The sequence below is a fragment of the Mixophyes fleayi genome, chromosome 5, assembly GCF_038048845.1.
Source record: "Mixophyes fleayi isolate aMixFle1 chromosome 5, aMixFle1.hap1, whole genome shotgun sequence".
Lineage (NCBI taxonomy): Eukaryota > Metazoa > Chordata > Amphibia > Anura > Limnodynastidae > Mixophyes > Mixophyes fleayi.
In genome coordinates this window covers 223,438,998-223,457,397 of record NC_134406.1, presented here as the reverse complement: position 1 = coordinate 223,457,397, position 18,400 = coordinate 223,438,998, and the positions used below count along the sequence as shown (strand labels likewise).

The 18,400-nt window shown below is 36.9% G+C and overlaps 1 protein-coding gene across 3 annotated transcripts in view; it reads left to right on the top strand.

The window, feature by feature from the left end:
- Positions 1-1,687: 1,687 nt before the first annotated feature.
- The window catches only part of ATP6V1H (ATPase H+ transporting V1 subunit H), a 76,435-nt gene continuing 59,722 nt past the window's right edge, over positions 1,688-18,400 (top strand). For 2 of the 3 annotated variants that reach the window (XM_075213512.1, XM_075213515.1), the window contains exons 1-5: positions 1,688-1,835; positions 4,942-5,006; positions 5,907-6,026; positions 13,751-13,850; positions 14,363-14,452. In XM_075213512.1, coding sequence (XP_075069613.1) covers positions 5,923-6,026; positions 13,751-13,850; positions 14,363-14,452 — 294 coding nt within the window. In that variant the 5' untranslated portion in view covers positions 1,688-1,835; positions 4,942-5,006; positions 5,907-5,922. The remainder of the gene's footprint in view (positions 1,836-4,941; positions 5,007-5,906; positions 6,027-13,750; positions 13,851-14,362; positions 14,453-18,400) is intronic. The other variant, XM_075213513.1, reaches the window with a different exon arrangement.

Here is an 18,400-nt window from a genome sequence, read left to right as displayed (position 1 = left end):
ACTGTATTAAATGTACAAAATGAGATAATGTCTGCTGCTTAGTTAGTTAGTATTGCAAAATACATTTACAGGAACAAATATTTCCCTGTACAACTCTTTAAATACTGGGTCTATGCGTAGATATTAGGGACAGTTGGTAACTATATTCTTGTAATTTGAATACCCTCCAACTGTCCTGATTCCATACATCCCAACATTACCATAAAAGGGAAGTGATCATGTCATGTGAAGGAGTGCAGCTTCCTTCGGGGACAGGCTTAGCACTTCAGAAGCACTAGGCCGCCACTTACTCTCCCACCCCTAAAATCATTTTTGAATTGTCGCACGACCAGTGTCAGGTACCACTATGGTGAGCAGTTACATACCTCCCCAACTTTCCGGGAGTTGGAACAAACATACCCACTGTTCGGACACGCCCTCAAATTGGGACAGTTGGGAGGTATGTCATTTAGGACGAACAGTCCCGCCATCCTTACGGGTTTACAACTGCTGAACCTACTGAGAGGTATCTCTCACTCACCCTTAACAGTGGGTGCTGCATGCACATGTAACTGGTATGTGTGTGTTGGGGCAATGTTAGGGGAGGTTAGGCCCAGGGACGTGTACACCACAACATGTAGCGGCCATGTCTCCAGCATGATATTACAACATGCCCTTTTCATCAGCATTGAAAATGCACTGTCCCGCCTTAGACAGTGGGATGTATGAATTTGTAGGTCTCCTTGCTATAAAATTGTCAGTCTTAAAATTATGCATTTAAGATGGATCTCTAACCCTTATTAAGCACATGTAAATGACTGAGAAATTAAAAATAAATGTAGAAAATGTAACAGTACAAAATTGCAATTCTATGTGCGTTTAACATGCGATACACTGCAGTGCAGTATTTTAAGGCTTCTTTTTTATTTTATTGTGTTAATGTAGTTTAAAACATTTACCTCAATGGAAGCAGTGTACATGCAAAGGAATGTGACTACGGGCTAGATTTACTAAACTGCGGGTTTGAAAAAGTGGAGATGTTGCCTATGGCAACAAATCAGATTCTAGCTTTCGTTAATTTAGTGCATTCTACAAAATGACAGCTAGAATCTGATTGGTTGCTATAGGCAACATCTCCACTTTTTGAAAACGCGCAGTTTAGTAAATATACCCCCAAGTGTGTTTGACTTTGACAAGATATAAACTTTTATATCAAGACATCAACAATTTTAACACCAATACAAATAAAAAAAAAACAGATTGGCCAGACTTGTAAATATATCTTAACACTTATAAAGCACAAATCAAACACAATACGTTAAAAATGAATTAAGTAGAAGTACTGTAAATGCCAGTATGTACATAGCTTTCCTAGGATTTCACTTAGAAACACACACATATATATATATATATATATATATATATATATATATATATATATATATATATATCTATAGCATATAAGCATATGCATGTAACATTCATATCTGCCATCTGATTCCTAATCCGCCGGCTAATTTTCAATTATAATAACCTTTGACTGAATTAGTTAAATGATGTTAAATTTGACAATTAATAGTCACACATTATTGCAGTTGGCAAATAAGTGTGAAAGGCATAAACATGTCCGAATTTGCAGCCTAATAACACTGATGGTTGAGTCACGTGATCACAGTTCTTTCACTGAACGAACGGGTCTGTTTCCTGGATTGTGTCACCTGACCGAGTTCCTGTCACATGACTGCTCTGCTTGTCAGCTGTGCGCTCGCTGCAGAAGGAGGTCACGAGAAGCGGTGCAGGGATCAGGGATTCTGGGATCTGTCCGGTCCTGGTTCCGGGACAAGTCAGTGAAATAGGTGGGTGATGTTCTCTCGGTGTATGACCTGTGTGTGACGGGGATGTACTCTCTATGATAGCTCTGCGGCCTCATCTGTCAGGACTGGCCTTACTGTGCCCAGTGATGGGCTTCTCTGGGTATCAAAGCACCTTCTGACCTGGACTGTATGGGGCCCACACATGTCCTATCTGTCATTCACTGTCAGTATTCATTTCCTTTCTAAACCAATCATCATAGCTTATACTGTATTTATTATTTTCAATATGTTTCTGCTTAAAATATATTTCTCTCCACCTATTGTATTCCTTGTCTCTCATAAGAGTATTAGTGATAAGCATATTATTCTTTTTAAAATTCAGTTTTCTTTAGACATATCTCAGACCTCAGATGCAGAACCGTAACTTAGAATTCTAGCGCCTGGGGCGAGAAAGACAAATGCCGCCCCCCTAGTCCTCAATTTTAACCAAATGTACCTAAAATCTCCTAAATTGCGCCCCCCTTCAGCGTTGCACCCTGGGAGATCGCCCCTGTCGCACAGCCCTAGTTACGGCCCTGCTCAGATGTATTGGTGTTGAAATGGCTATGTCTCAGTCGATTTGTTTTCGGTTGTAACTGCAAAAATAGCATGTAACAGCTCATTTATCCTGTGCTTTCTCTTGCTTGGGTCATGTATTTTTACTTGTGCAATCTAAAATAAATGGATTTCATACTGATCCACATATCTGAATTCTCCTGTTTAAACTGCCCCTTTCTGATCTGCTTTTTACTAGGTCTTTTACTTATGTGTGTGTTTTCAACATTTGGCAAGTTTTATATTCACTTCATTCATACATATGTTTAGTATTATGTCAAGGGACGGTATTATGAAGGGTCATTGCCTTTGAACTGAATTACGCCATTGAGTTAGAAAACCTTTTTGTTAAATTATGACTATATTAATGTGTGAAAGTGGAATGACATTTTTTTTTATATTTCATATTGACATTTAAATTTGCAGTAATTTACAGGAAAATCCTTTTCACTTTAAGTGATTTTCTTGCAACTGTAACAGATTTTACAGTTATGGTGCCACTTTTCTCTATGTATATTTGACATAATTCTCCTATTTATGCAAGTTGCGGTTTATTGAATGTAAATATTTCAAATACTCTTTCTTGCACTTATATTCAAAATATGAAAAGTTCACTTATATAACTATAGGCTTTGTGAAAAAGTTGATATTGCTAGCTCTGTCAGTTTAACAAATGTCTTATGATCATTTGTTTTCTTTTAAAAAAAATGTTGTTGTTGGCATTCTTTAACAACTATATGTATAAATATTGTAAAAAAATACCTAGAGGCATATTTATCAAACGGTGGTTCATAAACACTGCAGATTCTCTGATGTTTGCCGTAGTTTTATAAAACGCCAATTTTATTAAAGCCAAAGCCCATCAGGTTTTGTCTACAATAAAGTTGCAGTTTTTTTTTAAATGACTGCAAACTTCTGCTTGATAAAAAAAAATACCACCTGGTGTTACTAAGCAATGTCTTGACTTATCTTTCATCTTCAAATTACAAATATTACATAAAATATATATGATCAGGAATGAACAACATTCCAGTATGGTATGTTGGCAGACCAACTCTTTAATGGAATACACTTGATTAGTTCATGTAGACAAACAGCACATGTGAATAATTTTAATTACTGTTGCTGTTTTGCATGGTTGTCCAATTTTGCATATATCTAGAAAATCTCCCCTTCCCATAACTACTTACAGCTGTGGTCATCGATTTCCCTTGAAAAGGTGGCGTGTAGTGAAAATGACAGCAGATTCTACTGGAGTCTCGGCCTTCCAATCAGGTGCCATATTCACCACACACCTTCTTTCTAGGACTGGTTATTATGGAAACAAGGGGTAGCTCTCTGCTCCTTCATCTTATTAAACATTGTGGATTAGTGGCTGCGATCAGGTAATGGTGGGGTTCCAGGTCTGGGCTCCCACTTGAACAGTGAATGTATAGACACTATCTAAAAAAGGGAGGTTTCCAAAATGGGCAACCATTGTAGGTACTTTAAAAAAACCATATAAATAATTATCTATGTAATTATATTATTGAACTCCTGATTTGTCCTGTTGGGTGCTGGCTTATTTATTGTTGCTTTATAAATCTTTGCACATGGGAGAAATGTTTTGTCTTGGGTGAACTGAGTCAAGAGGTAACACTTTTTTTCTCTTGCTAACAAAGATAAAGCAATAACCTAACATCAGAAAACTTGGTGACAAATACTTTATATAAGTCTAGAAAAATTCCAAAACTACAGTATACTTCAGTGCAACAAAGCATTGAATAACAAGTCATTTATTTTACAGAGAATACATGTAACTGCTGTAATAGTGCAGTTCTAAACTAGCATAGGTCTTCTGGATGTTGATGATTTTACAAGCAAAACTTTTGTTTGCTGTTTAATTCAAAATCTTTTTCTATGTGTTTGTCAAAATGTTCATTTACGTTACAGTGTAAATGTAAACTAGAAACCTCACAAGTGTGTTTTCATATAAACATTTCTGTGTAAACTATCAACAGCGTGTTTTTTGCACAGTCATTTAAGGAAACAATAAATACTAGTAGCTAAAATACATTTGCTTATGCAAAAAAAATATTTAAGTTCATAAACCTTGGATAGGATTTAAGAGCTGTAAAGGAGAGGGGGAGGAGCTGTTCTGTCAATTAACTAGGCGGTTCTAAGCCTAACATTTCATAGTAAGGATATCATTTGATTTTATGTCAATATGCAAATAATGTACATGCACTTTTTAGTCATTTTTGAAAAGTTGTAGGATCAGATAAGGTTGAGATCAGAACACTGTGTAATGTGTCACATTGCTATAGCAACTTCATATAGGTGACACTTTTTATTTAATTTTTAGAGAACATAAAACTTCATAGGTAAAATCATGTAATGTAATCTTATAGCATTACAAGGAATGAGTTAAGTTTGAAGATATTTTAAGTATTTAGCATGTGAGCATGAGTTCTGCTAGTGCTGTAAAAGGTCATTATTATGTTGATGTTACAATGCCATCTTTGACTGTTTGTTTTTTGTTTTTTTTTCCTTTGGAACATTTTTATTTCTACAGTCAATTCTTCCTATTCCAGCTCTTTACTGCAGCAATCCAGAGTCTTCCACTTGTCGCTGCTAGAGGTAAGGCAGAGGGCTGGAAATAACTTGTAACTGTGTGGATAAAATGGGTTACTCCCTCCAGACAAGTGTTTAGAGGAAACACAAGTTTTGTTTTGTCATCATAGTCCGTTTTGAGTTTTTGAAGGTCATAAGAAAGGGCAGTCCCATATTGTCAGTGATTCTTTCTATAAGAAAAAATATATTACTTTAATTACTTATACATTTCAACACCATTGCAAGCTGTTGATCTACAGATATCAAACACAAACTACATTTAAACATTTCTTATTTTTTCAGCAATATATATTCAGTATACAAATGCAGCATATGCAGTCACATATATTTTACATGGCAACATTTTGTAGAGATTTTAGAACATTTTATTTTTTTATTCAAATTTTTCTAATGATGGAAACATTGTAATTGCAAACTGTTGAGATAATGGTTATCTAGTGATGATCACAGAATTATCAAAATGGCTATATATAATACCACTAGAATAGAAAAACCCAAGCAATAAAAGGTAGAGGTAGTCATTTTGTAGGCTTACCCAATGTTCATGAGAATGCAGCTAATCCATTGTACTCTGAATATTGGTGATGGAGTGTTGTAGTCATGTCACTGACTCCATGTGAAGTAAGGGACTTTAGTCCCATGAATATTGTTTCAGCCCATAAAATGGCTGCCTCCATTGTGTGTAGGCAACATGTGCCCTTTAAGCTTTGACCAGGATTGGGCACTTTCCTGGCATTGTGGAACTATAAGTTCCAGCTTGCCCTGCAAGCCTTTGTAGTTCCATAAAGTTGTGTTGGAGAGCCACAGGTAACCTACCTCTGATATAGACTAATCTCTTTACTTTTTTTTAAAGAAAGTATATTCTTTGTTTTGTGTGTAGAAGTAATGAGCATTCTGTATCTAAAGGAACAGAAAAGAAAAGATGGACATTCGAGGAGCTGTTGATGCCGCTGTCCCAACAAACATTATTGCAGCCAAAGCTGCGGAGGTTCGTGCTAACAAAGTGAACTGGCAGTCCTACCTCCAGTAAGTGTACGCTACTATTCCTCTGTTGCTTGTATTTTGTTTGGCTTTGTATGAACCTATACTCTTTGCTTTCCAGCTGTTGGCTGAATGTGTTTCTGGGTGGCTTTTACATGGTTTGTGTTAGTTTGTTGCCTAACTACTATATAATATATGCAGTGTAGGGCTATGGGCACACAGGCATTAGGAATTTCTGAGAGATAGTATCTTACTTAGAGATCTTTGATTTCTTTAGAGAGGAGCTGGTGTAGGGCACATTCATTCCAGAAGGACGGGCGGCAGTGGAGCAGTGCAACAGTAGAATGTGCCACACTCTCCGTGCCCTTCCTCTGTCATCGGCTTTGCTAAGGTGGTGGTGAGGTTCCATCTCTTCTCAGTTGTATTGTCATCATTGAGACTGAATTAAATAATTCCTGCGTACAGAAGCCATAACCCCATTTCCTATCAGTTGAGTTGTTGCTGGGAGGCGTCATTTTTTGAAATCAATAATATTAAAAACTATCTACAACTATGTTTAAAAAAAAAAATCTGCTAAATTTAAAATAAATTATGTATTTTTTATCTGGATCTAGTCTCTCACTATATCTAGTACATTCATGTGCAAATAAGACAGGAGGCAGATTCATCAGGCATTCTAGCTGTTAAAAAATAAACCTGTTTTCTACCACTTTAAATATTGAATAGAGGAAAGAAAATACATCTATGAACATTCACAGAACGGAAATATATTGGCAGACGTACATGACCTAACTTAAATCATTTGCCTTTTATTGTTCTGCTTGAGACATTTTATTTTCTGTGAAATGTTGTTGGATGTTTTGACCCAATGCATTTTATGTTCAATTTTAAGGCTTGACATTTAAATGTAATGTGGTTTTACAGCGCATAGAAAGTTACTTTAACTGAATTGTTAAATGATTCACTACATATTATATGATTACAATAGCAGACACCCGTATGCAGATATTCAATAATAGGGCTTTAGCAAGGTAAAGGAGGGAAGCGTTCTTAAGCAGCAGAGAAGTATTAGAAGATATGCACTATAAGGGTAATGGATAGGTGAAATAGCCTCTGTCGCCTCTGTTTGAAGGCTAATACACTAGTGAAAGAGTAAAGACACGCTTTTTTTAAATGAATGAAATGTGTACAAGTGAATAAAACCATTGAGACGGCAGCCAAGGACAATTGATAAAAGAAAAATGTTGTCCGGCGCTCAAAAACAAACAATATGTAAATCCCTATGTGTCAGCATATACACAAATGAGAATTTTGTGCACAATATAGCTATATTGGGTTAAGCTCACCCCCCAGCATCAAGGCATCTCCTGTAGGTGAGTCTCTAGCAGTGAAACAAATATATAGTCAGGGTGTCACATTTAAAACTTTCCCTGAATCTCCTATACAGTAGGGGAATTTTAAAGTGTAGAATCTTTAATCTGAAAAAAAGCTATGGATCAAATACGGTCCTGTGTTACCAGGTGCAAAAAAATGGACAGATTAGAAGGGCTGAATTTTATGGACCTGAATTAAAGTTAGAGGCAAAATGAACGCAAGTCCTGTTTTAAGAAAAACAACTATGGCGTGCGTATCTGCACGAAATCAGAGCTTACTGCATCTTAGAATATATGCATATAGGTGGAGATATTCCACATTTTCATTCAGAGACACACATACAGGTGAGATACACAATTGGGAGCAAATGCTACACTGTTACGTGTTTACACTTAAGTCAGGGCAGAACACACATAAAAATGCTTACTATGGTAAATTCCTCCATACCTTTTATAATTGTTCTGAACAAATGACCAGTTTTCTATTAGTTGGGAAAAACATTAAAGGGAAAAACAATGACTTGCAAAGTTTGTATTGTGCAAAACTAGAATATGTCAAATTCTGAACCAGACCCTATGTGTATGAGAGAGATGATGGGGGGGAGAATTGGGCATTGAAAGCGGGAGACTGATGGTTGTGTGTCTAGGTTAAAATTTGATTTGTTTGTCTCCCTCTTGGATGAAATAAAATATATGTATATAAAACTATGCTTAGTGGTTAAACTTATGTGTGTATAAATAGCAATTTCTGGTATTGTAAATGTAGAAAATAAGTTGTGAGACAAGTTGACCTTTAGATATTTTTCTTTGAGAATCCTTTCTCTAAAGCATATGAATATATTTTTGGGTGATATTTTACTTTAAGCATTCACTGGAACATACTACATTTTGGTTGTAACAATATTTGCTATTATTTGGAAAATGAAAAAATCAAATGACACTTGATACAGTTAATCCTAACAGTAGATTGTGGAGCCAGCCCAGCAATATGCGCCTTTAATAATTGTATAATTTAACAGTTTCCCAAATCATTGCATCATAGAATGCATGACCGGTTTGTTGCAGCATGTGCAAATCATTTCCACCATGTCTTAATGTGGAGGCAGATATTTTGCGGGTTGGACCAGTATGCAGCCTATCCAAATTATATGAAGATTATGAGAATGTGCAATCTCCCAGCGGTACACTCGGTACCGCTGGAAGATTGCTGCCCTATAAACATTATCTTGCATTTTAATATATTAAATGTAAGATTCCGCATTTGATTCCTCTGTTTAAATAACAATGTATTTGTTGTACCACTGTATCAACATTGCTGTAAGTGTTTGTATCATCTGCAAAAAGATATAACTTTCCATGTAGATCACAAGTAATACCACTAATGAATGCATTAAAATCATACTTGTCCACTCTCCCTGGAATTTTCGAGAGACTTATGAATTTCGGGGAGCTGTCCTGGACTCCTAGGAGAGCAGGCCATTCTCCTGCATCCTGCCCGTTTCCTTTAGAAGTTGGCAGAATGGCAGCCTCTGATGCCATTCATGATGAATGGCATCATTGTGGCCCCATCTCCATCGCAAAATGATGCATTTGCTTCATTGTAGCAGGGGCGGGGCCAAAATGACATGATTCAACATGCCCCACCCCCCTCCATTCTGATACTTCATCTCCCCTCTGGGAGATACTGGAGGGGAAGGATAAAGAGTTGGTAAGTATGATTAAAACAGGACCCAGGACTGATCCCTGAAGTATTCCACTTTTCACAGCCCTTCACCTGAGCTTATCCTTTGACTACAGAACTCTGTCTCCTGTCCTTTAGCCAGATATCCATTCCGATGTCTTTGAGTCAAATTTGTTTCAGTGGATTTACAAGAACAAATCTTTAGATAATCTAAGACAAAACTAGATACATCCAGTATAATGGAGCCTTAATCAGGAAAGTCGAGTATGTGAATACATGTACTGTATGTGTGTTTACATATACACATGTATACCATGCAAAGCTTAGAACTATGTTTGAATATCACCAACATTCTAAGGGGTATATTTACTAAACTGTGGATTTGAAAAGTGGAGATGTTGCCTATAGCAACCAATCGGATTCTAGCTGTCATTTTGTAGAATGTACTAAATAAATAACTAGAATCTGATTGGTTGCTATAGGCAACATCTCCACTTTTTCAAACCCGCAGTTTAGTAAATATACTCCTAAGTGTGTTTTGTAATTTGCCATCATCCTTTTTGTTAGTTTATTCCTGGGCATCTGTGTGTTTCAATTCTTAAAACTTTTATTTTAAATTGGACTATGAATTCCTATGTGTTTTACCTCAGCAAAGTATAGAAACAGTTGGTAAAGATGATTTTGAAAAATCCTTAACGTTATTCAGTATTTTCTACTTGTTCATTAATTACTTAAACTTGTCATTTACTGTTTCTTACTTTAAATCTATTCTTATATGTTGTAACAGGAGGCTAGTGCTGTAACTGCTTTCAGTTAATGTAGGCTATTCAGAGATGAACTTAAAATACTCCTTCGGATAAATGATCTGCTAGATCAGAGGAGCACATCCAAGTGGTCTCTTGCTCTAGGCTTGCTGCAGTGGTTGGTGTCATTTGTTCTTATCATCTGGAAATTTATTTTTTTCGGTATTACTAGTTTTGTAACTTTTATTCCTTTTTCTCTTCTGTGAGCACCGGATAACCCTTTAGTGGGTATTTTTCTTTTTTCCTCTTGGGGACACAGAACACTGGTGCACTTAACGTTCTGGGCCACAGCTTAAAAAACAAATAAAATAAAAAGATCAACACCACTATTCTAGACTTAAGATGTCCCCTTTCTTGGGTATGGAGGGCCATGGTTTTTTGGCTATATGAGGTAGAGTACCAGACAGCACTTGTGATATGCCATGAAAAATAAAACCCCAAAGCAGCCAGTGAGACCTCTTTGTTTCACCACCTGCGTGATACCTCCTGCTCTAGGCAGCATGATGAGCCTGCTGTGCGCTTTTGGACATAACTGTTGTAGACTACTCTGTATAAGTAACCTTTGGGTGGTGGCAAGGCATTTGTCATCCACAGTAATTACTAGCTAACACCAGTAGGTGTGATGTCCCCCGCTTGGGTGTGTCCAGAGAGTGCTGAGGACTGTGAGAAGATAAATACTGCAACTAAAAGGATAATTTGTTGGTATTACATTGATATATTTAAATGATAGATGCCCTCTCACTCAGTGTTGTAGTTTGATTTAAATGCTCAGACCCATGAAGGCTTTGTTTATAGTAATAACTAGATAATGTTAATTTGGGTGTCTCTTGAATGCTGACCATCCGCGAACTATTGCCTTGTTCTCTTTTATAAATAAATAGATGTAGCGCTCCCTTTCTGCCATTGGACCATATAGCTTGTAGACTGTACTGTTTTAAAGCAAGATTTATTGAGTGATTATGTGGTTGATTATATATATATATATATATATATATATATATATATATATATATATATATATATATATATATATATATATATATAAAATGACAAATGTAGCTCAACAGTGTAAATGTGGGGTTGCTTTAAAATAAGGGAAGTGATTGAGAGAGCCTTATTCTGCTAAAAAAAAAAAGTTATTGTAGTTGTGATGAGCACTGTTCTTTAGTTAAATCAAAGCTTTTGTTATGACAGCCTTCAGTCTTAACTATATTCACTGTTATTGTTATTGAAGACCAAAAAACGTTATCTGTATGTATGAAGTCTGTGAATCTGTGTCTTGTTCTTTGTCCAGGAGTATTAACCTAGATCTATGCTATATCCTGTTTAATTTCATTTCAAACAAATTGCAAATCTGTGTTGCAACAAGAAACAGGAAGTTTTATAAAATGTTGAGTTTTTCCACATGACACACAAGCAACATTTGTTGCAGCAAAGCTATTTATACATTTATTTACTGTTTATGTTTTTAGCAGAATTTACATAATTCCACAACTACACAAATCATATAGAACTAAGTTTTGTGTGCTTAACCCTTTGATTCTGTAGCCATACTTGGCTTGTTATCTGAAAGCACCTAAAATGTTTGTTCTTTTCTATTTTTTACGGACTATTTAGCTACCATATTCGCATGACTCCCATGTCTTTGATCATGGAAATATGTTCCTTAGACTGTTTTCAGCAGAGATGAGCGGACCGACTGCTCCTCTTTCAGTTGTGAGCACCAAAATATTTCTGACACTTACAAAAATCTGAGCCAATGAAATGTATGATTTTTCATTTGGCTTTTTAATTCATACTTACCAACTTTTTGAAGACTTGCTCCGGGAGCCTGCCGCGTGATGGGGCGGGGCTCCAAAATTTGCGTAGTTTTGGCCCCACCCCCATGATGCAAACGTGTCATTTGACAGTAGGGGGCGGAACCAAACACTGCAATTCCTGTTGAATCACGGAGTTTTGGACCTAATTCGGGCAGAATTATGCCAGATGCAGGAGATTGCCCCACACTCCCGGGAGTCCGTGAGACTCTCGCAAAATGTGGGAGTCTCCCGAGTTGGCAAGTATGTTTTAATTTAGACAGGTCAATGGTATAAAAAGTATGTTAGTGGATAAAAATGTATCTCTCTGTCCACACATGTCTTATCATCGGGAAATCTATTTAAAGTTGTGTGTACCAGACTTAACCACTTCTTTTAGATTTGGCCACTTATGCCTCAAAGGATTTTACAGAATCCTGTATAGTATAAAATTTGTTTTCAAACTTTATTAAACTGTTCTTTTCACTATTTTTCGTTTTTCTTTTCTTTAACATTTCTATTTTGCTCCTAAAATACTGCTCTGCTTAGCTTAACTTATGTCTACAATTAATCGGGTTTGTGCAGGAAGTTTTTTTCACACTTTTTTTTATTTTGGAAGGTTTTTATTTACACTACTCATTTGGCACCTAGAAATTTGCTTACTTGCAAAAGAGCAACTTCAAAGTGCAAAATGAATCTTATTAAAATGATAGTATAAGACCCGATCTCAGAATCAAGTTCTTTTGTGGGGAGTCGAGGGCTGTGTGCGCCCTCCTGCATAGCAGTAAAATGTGCCCCTTTAAGTGTGTCATCTCCACCACTTTATCTCATTTAAATAACTTCATACCACATAATTAAATCTTATGTTAAATGTTCGTTCAATAGAAGCACACGTGTTTCCCTTATCCATACTCAGAAAAAAACAACCCAAGAAACAAACAAAAAAACCTCACTATCCACAGATACATGCACTGTCCGGTAAAACTTTGCTATTTCGTACCTATACCTGGAGCATTTGTACTGCAGTTTTGCAGTTTAACTGATCCTTAGTGTTTTAAGACAAAGCATTAGCGTAAAATGGAGCTTTAATATTGGAGGTGAGCTCTGAACTTTAACGATTTGCTTCTTGAGAGATGTTATTTGTATTGATATTTACCCCATTGCAAAAGGGCAGCCAGGCAGTTCTTTTGCCTTTTATACAACGTTGCGATTTCATATGCTTCAGAATACATTCCATCATATAATATTGGCTAATGATGATCTGAGCCACAACATTCTGTTCTGTAAAACCAGAATACCATCTGCTGCTTCATGCTACACCATACAGATCATAGTGCAGATGCATTATGTTTCAAATTTGCCACCTGGGACCCTGAAAATATGCTAGCGGAATGGAAAGGAAAGTCCCACTGTTTGTACCTAACACTTTATATCATCTCATCTTCTTCCAATTTGTCCATCAGTTGTTCCTTTAAGTGATCAGTACCTGGACAGTTGTTGTGCATCTCTTAATAGCACTCTCGAGTTGCAAGTGTACACATTATTATTTGCTAGGCATATAATAATTCAAATTTGATCCATCATCCAATACGACCTCTTTTTTATCTTTGCTCAGTTTACCATTAATTTAAGATTCTGGTACACACACTATGTGTACCACTTCCACTTGCGAACACACAGTACATTAAATCATATGTTTTGTCTGTAAATCATTTTCCATTTTCAGTCCATGACCTTGAAATGTTAGCTTCCTCAAACTTAGACAAGTGGTATATCAAATTAAAAAAAAGAAACTGACATTTGGATCAGTTGTTGTGGAACGACCCTCCCACCCCTAGTAAATGGCAATAATTTTGATTTTATTTTACCGAAGATTTAACAGTGTATGTGGAACTTGATTGCAGGGACTGATGTGAGTGAGTTCTCTGTACAGCGCTGCGGAATTAGTGGCGCTATATAAATAAATGGTGATGATGATGATGTAGCAATTCTTAGAACCCACATTGTGACACAACCTGTGTTAAGCTTTCTTGATGTATCATACATTTCACATTGTTCCTTGCTGCTGTCGGGTTTGTTTATTATACCAGTCTTACACAGAACTACATCATTGCAGGGGTCAGATGATTTCTGGAGAAGACTGTGAATTCATCTTAAGGTTCGAAAAATCCCATTCTGAGGAGAAGAAAGCCATACTAACCAATGAAGGCAATACGGTATGATGGCATTGCACAATTTCTCATCTTTCTTTGTTAGATCTAAAGCCACAGATTATGGGGGATCTACTAAAGGCTGATTTGCAAAAAATAGTAATAAACTTTTTTCTTTTTTTTAAATGAAATTATTTATATTTCGATTTCCTTATTATCAAATGTATTCAAGGAAAAGCGACCTATAAATGACCAGTTTTTCCAAAATGCGTCTAAAATAACCAGACCTCACATAATCACTTCCACAACTGATGTCTCTGTGTTAAGTATAAAACAGGAGGGATCTATGAAAGATTGATTCAGTAAATCTCTGTGGAACTCAGTAAAAGATGTATTCACTGGTGTGATATAGACAGATTTCCCATTCATGTAAATACTTGTGCATTGGAATGAAGAGGGAACCTCTGTACCTCTGTCAGTATCACAGGGCCAATGCTGTTTAAATTAGTAAATGAGCGGCATTAAAGTCAGGAGTCGTAGAGACTTTCATTTTAAATAACTATTTGTTTCTTTTATAGTGTGCGAAAACCTTCATAAACTTGATGACTCACATTTCAAAGGAGCAAACCGTACAGTATATTTTAACCATGGTGGATGATATGCTCCAGGTAAGTTATATGGAAAGTCCAGCTACAGACACTCTGTAGACTAAGGCGAAAAAAGAAGTGGTCACACTGTTTGGCGTCTTTTGTTTATAGTAACTGTTCTTGTGTTGAGCAGGCTGGCTATTTGTTAATGTTACTTGGCAAGACCTCCATCTGTTCTTTTTCACCAAAGCTGCCTTAGTCAGCCCCAGCTGGCTAGCAAAGGAGGATATTCTAGAGAAGGCATGGTACCTTAGTAGAAGGGCTCCTTTCTGCTCAGAAAGGCTTTTTTGCTAGAAGAATCCTTTACACATTTGCTGCATTGACCCGGTTGGGTTTGCCCAGGTGGACGAACAGCAGGATGGCGGTGGGGAATAAAAGTTACACACTCTTGACTTTTTTTATGGTTTGGTAGAAATCCTAGAGACGCCCTATTTGGCTATTGGTCTATATACATTCAATGACAATGTAGAGTTGTCCCATTTTGGACATCTCCTCTTTATATATAGCTACTTCCCCATATGGAATTAACAGAATACTGTTATTTTATTTCAAATAAACAGAATTTAGTTTCACATTTTCAAGAAAACTTGGGTATGGTATAAAACAATCTGAAATTGCTTTATACACACACAAGCATGTTGCAGCTGAAATAGGTAACCCCTTTACACACTCGTGAAAGGTAAACCATTACATAGAGATGTTCAGATAATGATCGGTATATTAATATGGGTAATGAAATGTGCAATACCGTTGCAAATTACTCTTTCATTTATAGTACAGATGTGAGATAAAAGGCTGTCCTTTCATCTGATGTGAATACTATTCTAAACTACATGAAGCTGGCAAAGCATATAGAGATTTAAACATATGATTGTACAAAATAACAATGTATCCAAATCACAATTATTATATTGATATTTCCATACAGCACATTTCTAAAAAAAACCATGATATTGAAGACCTAAAAGTCACTGTATCAGTGGGACAATACAGAGGGACATTAGCAGAGTCAGGTATTGTGCAGTTATGACTTTAATGAAGTGTAGTGTTTTCTTGGAGACCTGATACTGCCAGATAAAGACGCTAATTCCGCAGCACTGTCACATCAGTCCCTGCCCCATTGGAGCTTACAGTCTAAATTCACACAGACACACACAGACCAAGAGAGACCATGGTCAATTTTATAGCAGAAAATTATCCTACTAGTATGTTTTTGGAGTGTGGGGGGGAAACCGGAGCACCCAGAGGAAACCCATGCAAACATGGGGAGGACATACACACTCCACACAGATAAGGCCATGGTCAGGAATCAAACTCGTGACCCCAGTGCTGTGAGGAAGAACTGTTAACCACTAGGACACCGTGCTGTCCATGATGTTAGTATTCCTATGAGCAGAATTTCCTCCTGCTATGTTCCAAACTAAAAATCTGTACATTTTGGGATCATTGATTCCTGCTGTCCCATGAATGACACATTAAACTGCAGGCTATAGCACAATGTCAGAAAATCGTAGATGATATTCCCTTCTGACAGAGCACCTCCTGCCCTCAAATTTCCCTCACTGTCAATAACACCACAAATTTCCTCAGTCTCCCAAGCCCGCTTCCTTGGTGTCACACTTGATGCCCTCTGCTTTATTCCTCACATCCACGCTCTCTCCCAGTCCTGTCGACTCCACCTTAAAAAATAAAATTGCCAGAATACTCCCTTTTCTTACTCAACATGTTACCAAATCTCTTATCCATTCTCTCATCATCTCCCGTCTTGACTATTGCAACCTCCTGCTGTCTGGCTTCCCTGACACCCATATATGCACCATCCAATCCATCCTAAATGCTGTTACAAGACTGATCTTCTCACACCGCTTCAAATCTGCTGCACCACTTAGCAAATCCCTATAGTGGCTCTCTGTGTCCTCCAGAATCAAATTCAAATTACTTACCCTTATGTACAAATCCCTCAATAACACTACCCCTGTATATATTTCAAAATCTCATATCAAAACACTCTCCCTCCTGCCCTCTCTGGTCTACCTCTAACCTGCGTCTTGTCTTGTCTCTGGTAACCACCTCTTACTCCCGTCTTCAAGACTTCTCCCGTGCTGCTCCCTACTTATGGAATTCCCTACCATGCTCAGTCATTCTTTCCCAGAGCCTTAAAAAAAAAAAAAAAAGTGGGTTTTTAGAGAACGTCTAAAGATTTTTTTTTTTTTATTTATAGAGGTGACCTTATCCCAGATAACACTATTCACACTAATGCACGCTCAAAACAGTTCCAATCTCCACTTTTAACCAGACTCACTCCTCTTGTTTCAGATGTGCCCTCTTCCACTTAGAATGTAAGCTCTCTAATGAGCAGGGCCCTTCATACCCTTTGTTTTCATGTCTGCACTTATTTTGTCTGCCTTGTATGTCCCTGTTTTATGTATGTACTGTTTTTCCTACTGAACGGTGCTGCGGAGCACTGTGGCGCCTTACAAATCTACAATAATAGTGAATGATCCCTTTTCCTGCAGTATTTCAGAGTGCTGTGCCTTCATAGCATTCCATTTGAAATTTCTGGTCAGAAAATTCAGCCAAATTGTTTATCTGATTGAGCCCTTAAAAAGATGACAAAACCCAAGCCTTACATAGACTTGTGTGCAGCATTAGTGTTCTGGACAGATGACTTGTCAACTTGAATATGTAAACATTTCAATTTCACATAATGTTACATTTTACTGCTCCAGTTCCTTTTTATACATTATCTGGGTGTGGACATGTAATGAGTAAACATAATTACAAAAGTAAGCCAGTATACAAAAGCTAAATTACAATCTAAAGTGGCAGAGTATTTATGGGTGTGGAGCGAGAGTGTAAGTGGGAGGACTTATCAGAAGTATCTTTTCACCTCACCTGGGAGTACAGCAATATAGTCCTCTGTCTGGAGCTCCACAGGGCAGTAGGAATAACAAGGTGTATATATACCGTTCACATGGTTTATACAAGGTAGACTCGAGGAGCAGGCGGATAGAAGGGAGCGTCCTTCTCCTGAGAACTTACAGTCTAGAACTAAGCGAGTTTCATGGCAGTCTGTTTTAGATATAACTGGCCATAAATTGCAGTTTTAATGGGCCCCCAAAAAATGCACATCCTGTGTAACATCTGCTTGGGATCTATCAAATGGTAGTCAGGACAGACCGTAAATTAGGCCCACTGATTAGCGTATATGTGGTCCATGGCCAGCCGCGGGAATAGTGGTGTTTGCAGCCAAAGCATTAAATGATTGGAGATTTCAGATTTGGCCACATGTGTATGTACACGTATGATCATATATGACAGAGATTTAACCAAATCTAACTATGATAGTTTACCTGATACAAATGCCATTAGTTACTTGTGATTATTTAGTAAAATACAGCATGTTTCATTGCTTAATTTAGTCTGATCCACTAGACTAACAACTGGTATTTGGTTGCTATGGGTTACAGAACATCATTACTCACCATGGTATTAATTAAGCCTTAATGAGTGGTAATTAAGTCACAATGAGAGTTGATAAATGTAAATAGTTTGATTATAGATAAATAAATCCGAATTAAACATGGAGTCACTTATTCTGTAGACCTCAGAAATCAGTCTATTTCGCTTATATTTTTGATACTTAAAAAAAGTATTAATTCTTATTATTGATGGGACAATGCACTTCCTTCCTCTTATCCATTTGACTAATGGTGACACTTTAATCGGTAAACCAACGAGTGGAACTAAGATTCTAATTTAGTTGATTGATGTCCTTTGTTAATGAGGTTGATTAACTTTTATTGCAGACAATACTTATTTTCCTGAAGTTTTTTTTTTACTATCTTCACAGTGCACATTTTAACATCTATTACTAATCTCCAAAGGAGTTAATGAGTGATGGGACAGTGAAATGAATTATGAAAATGTAGCAAAAGGAAATTAGGAAATTAGTGAAAGTAAAATAGA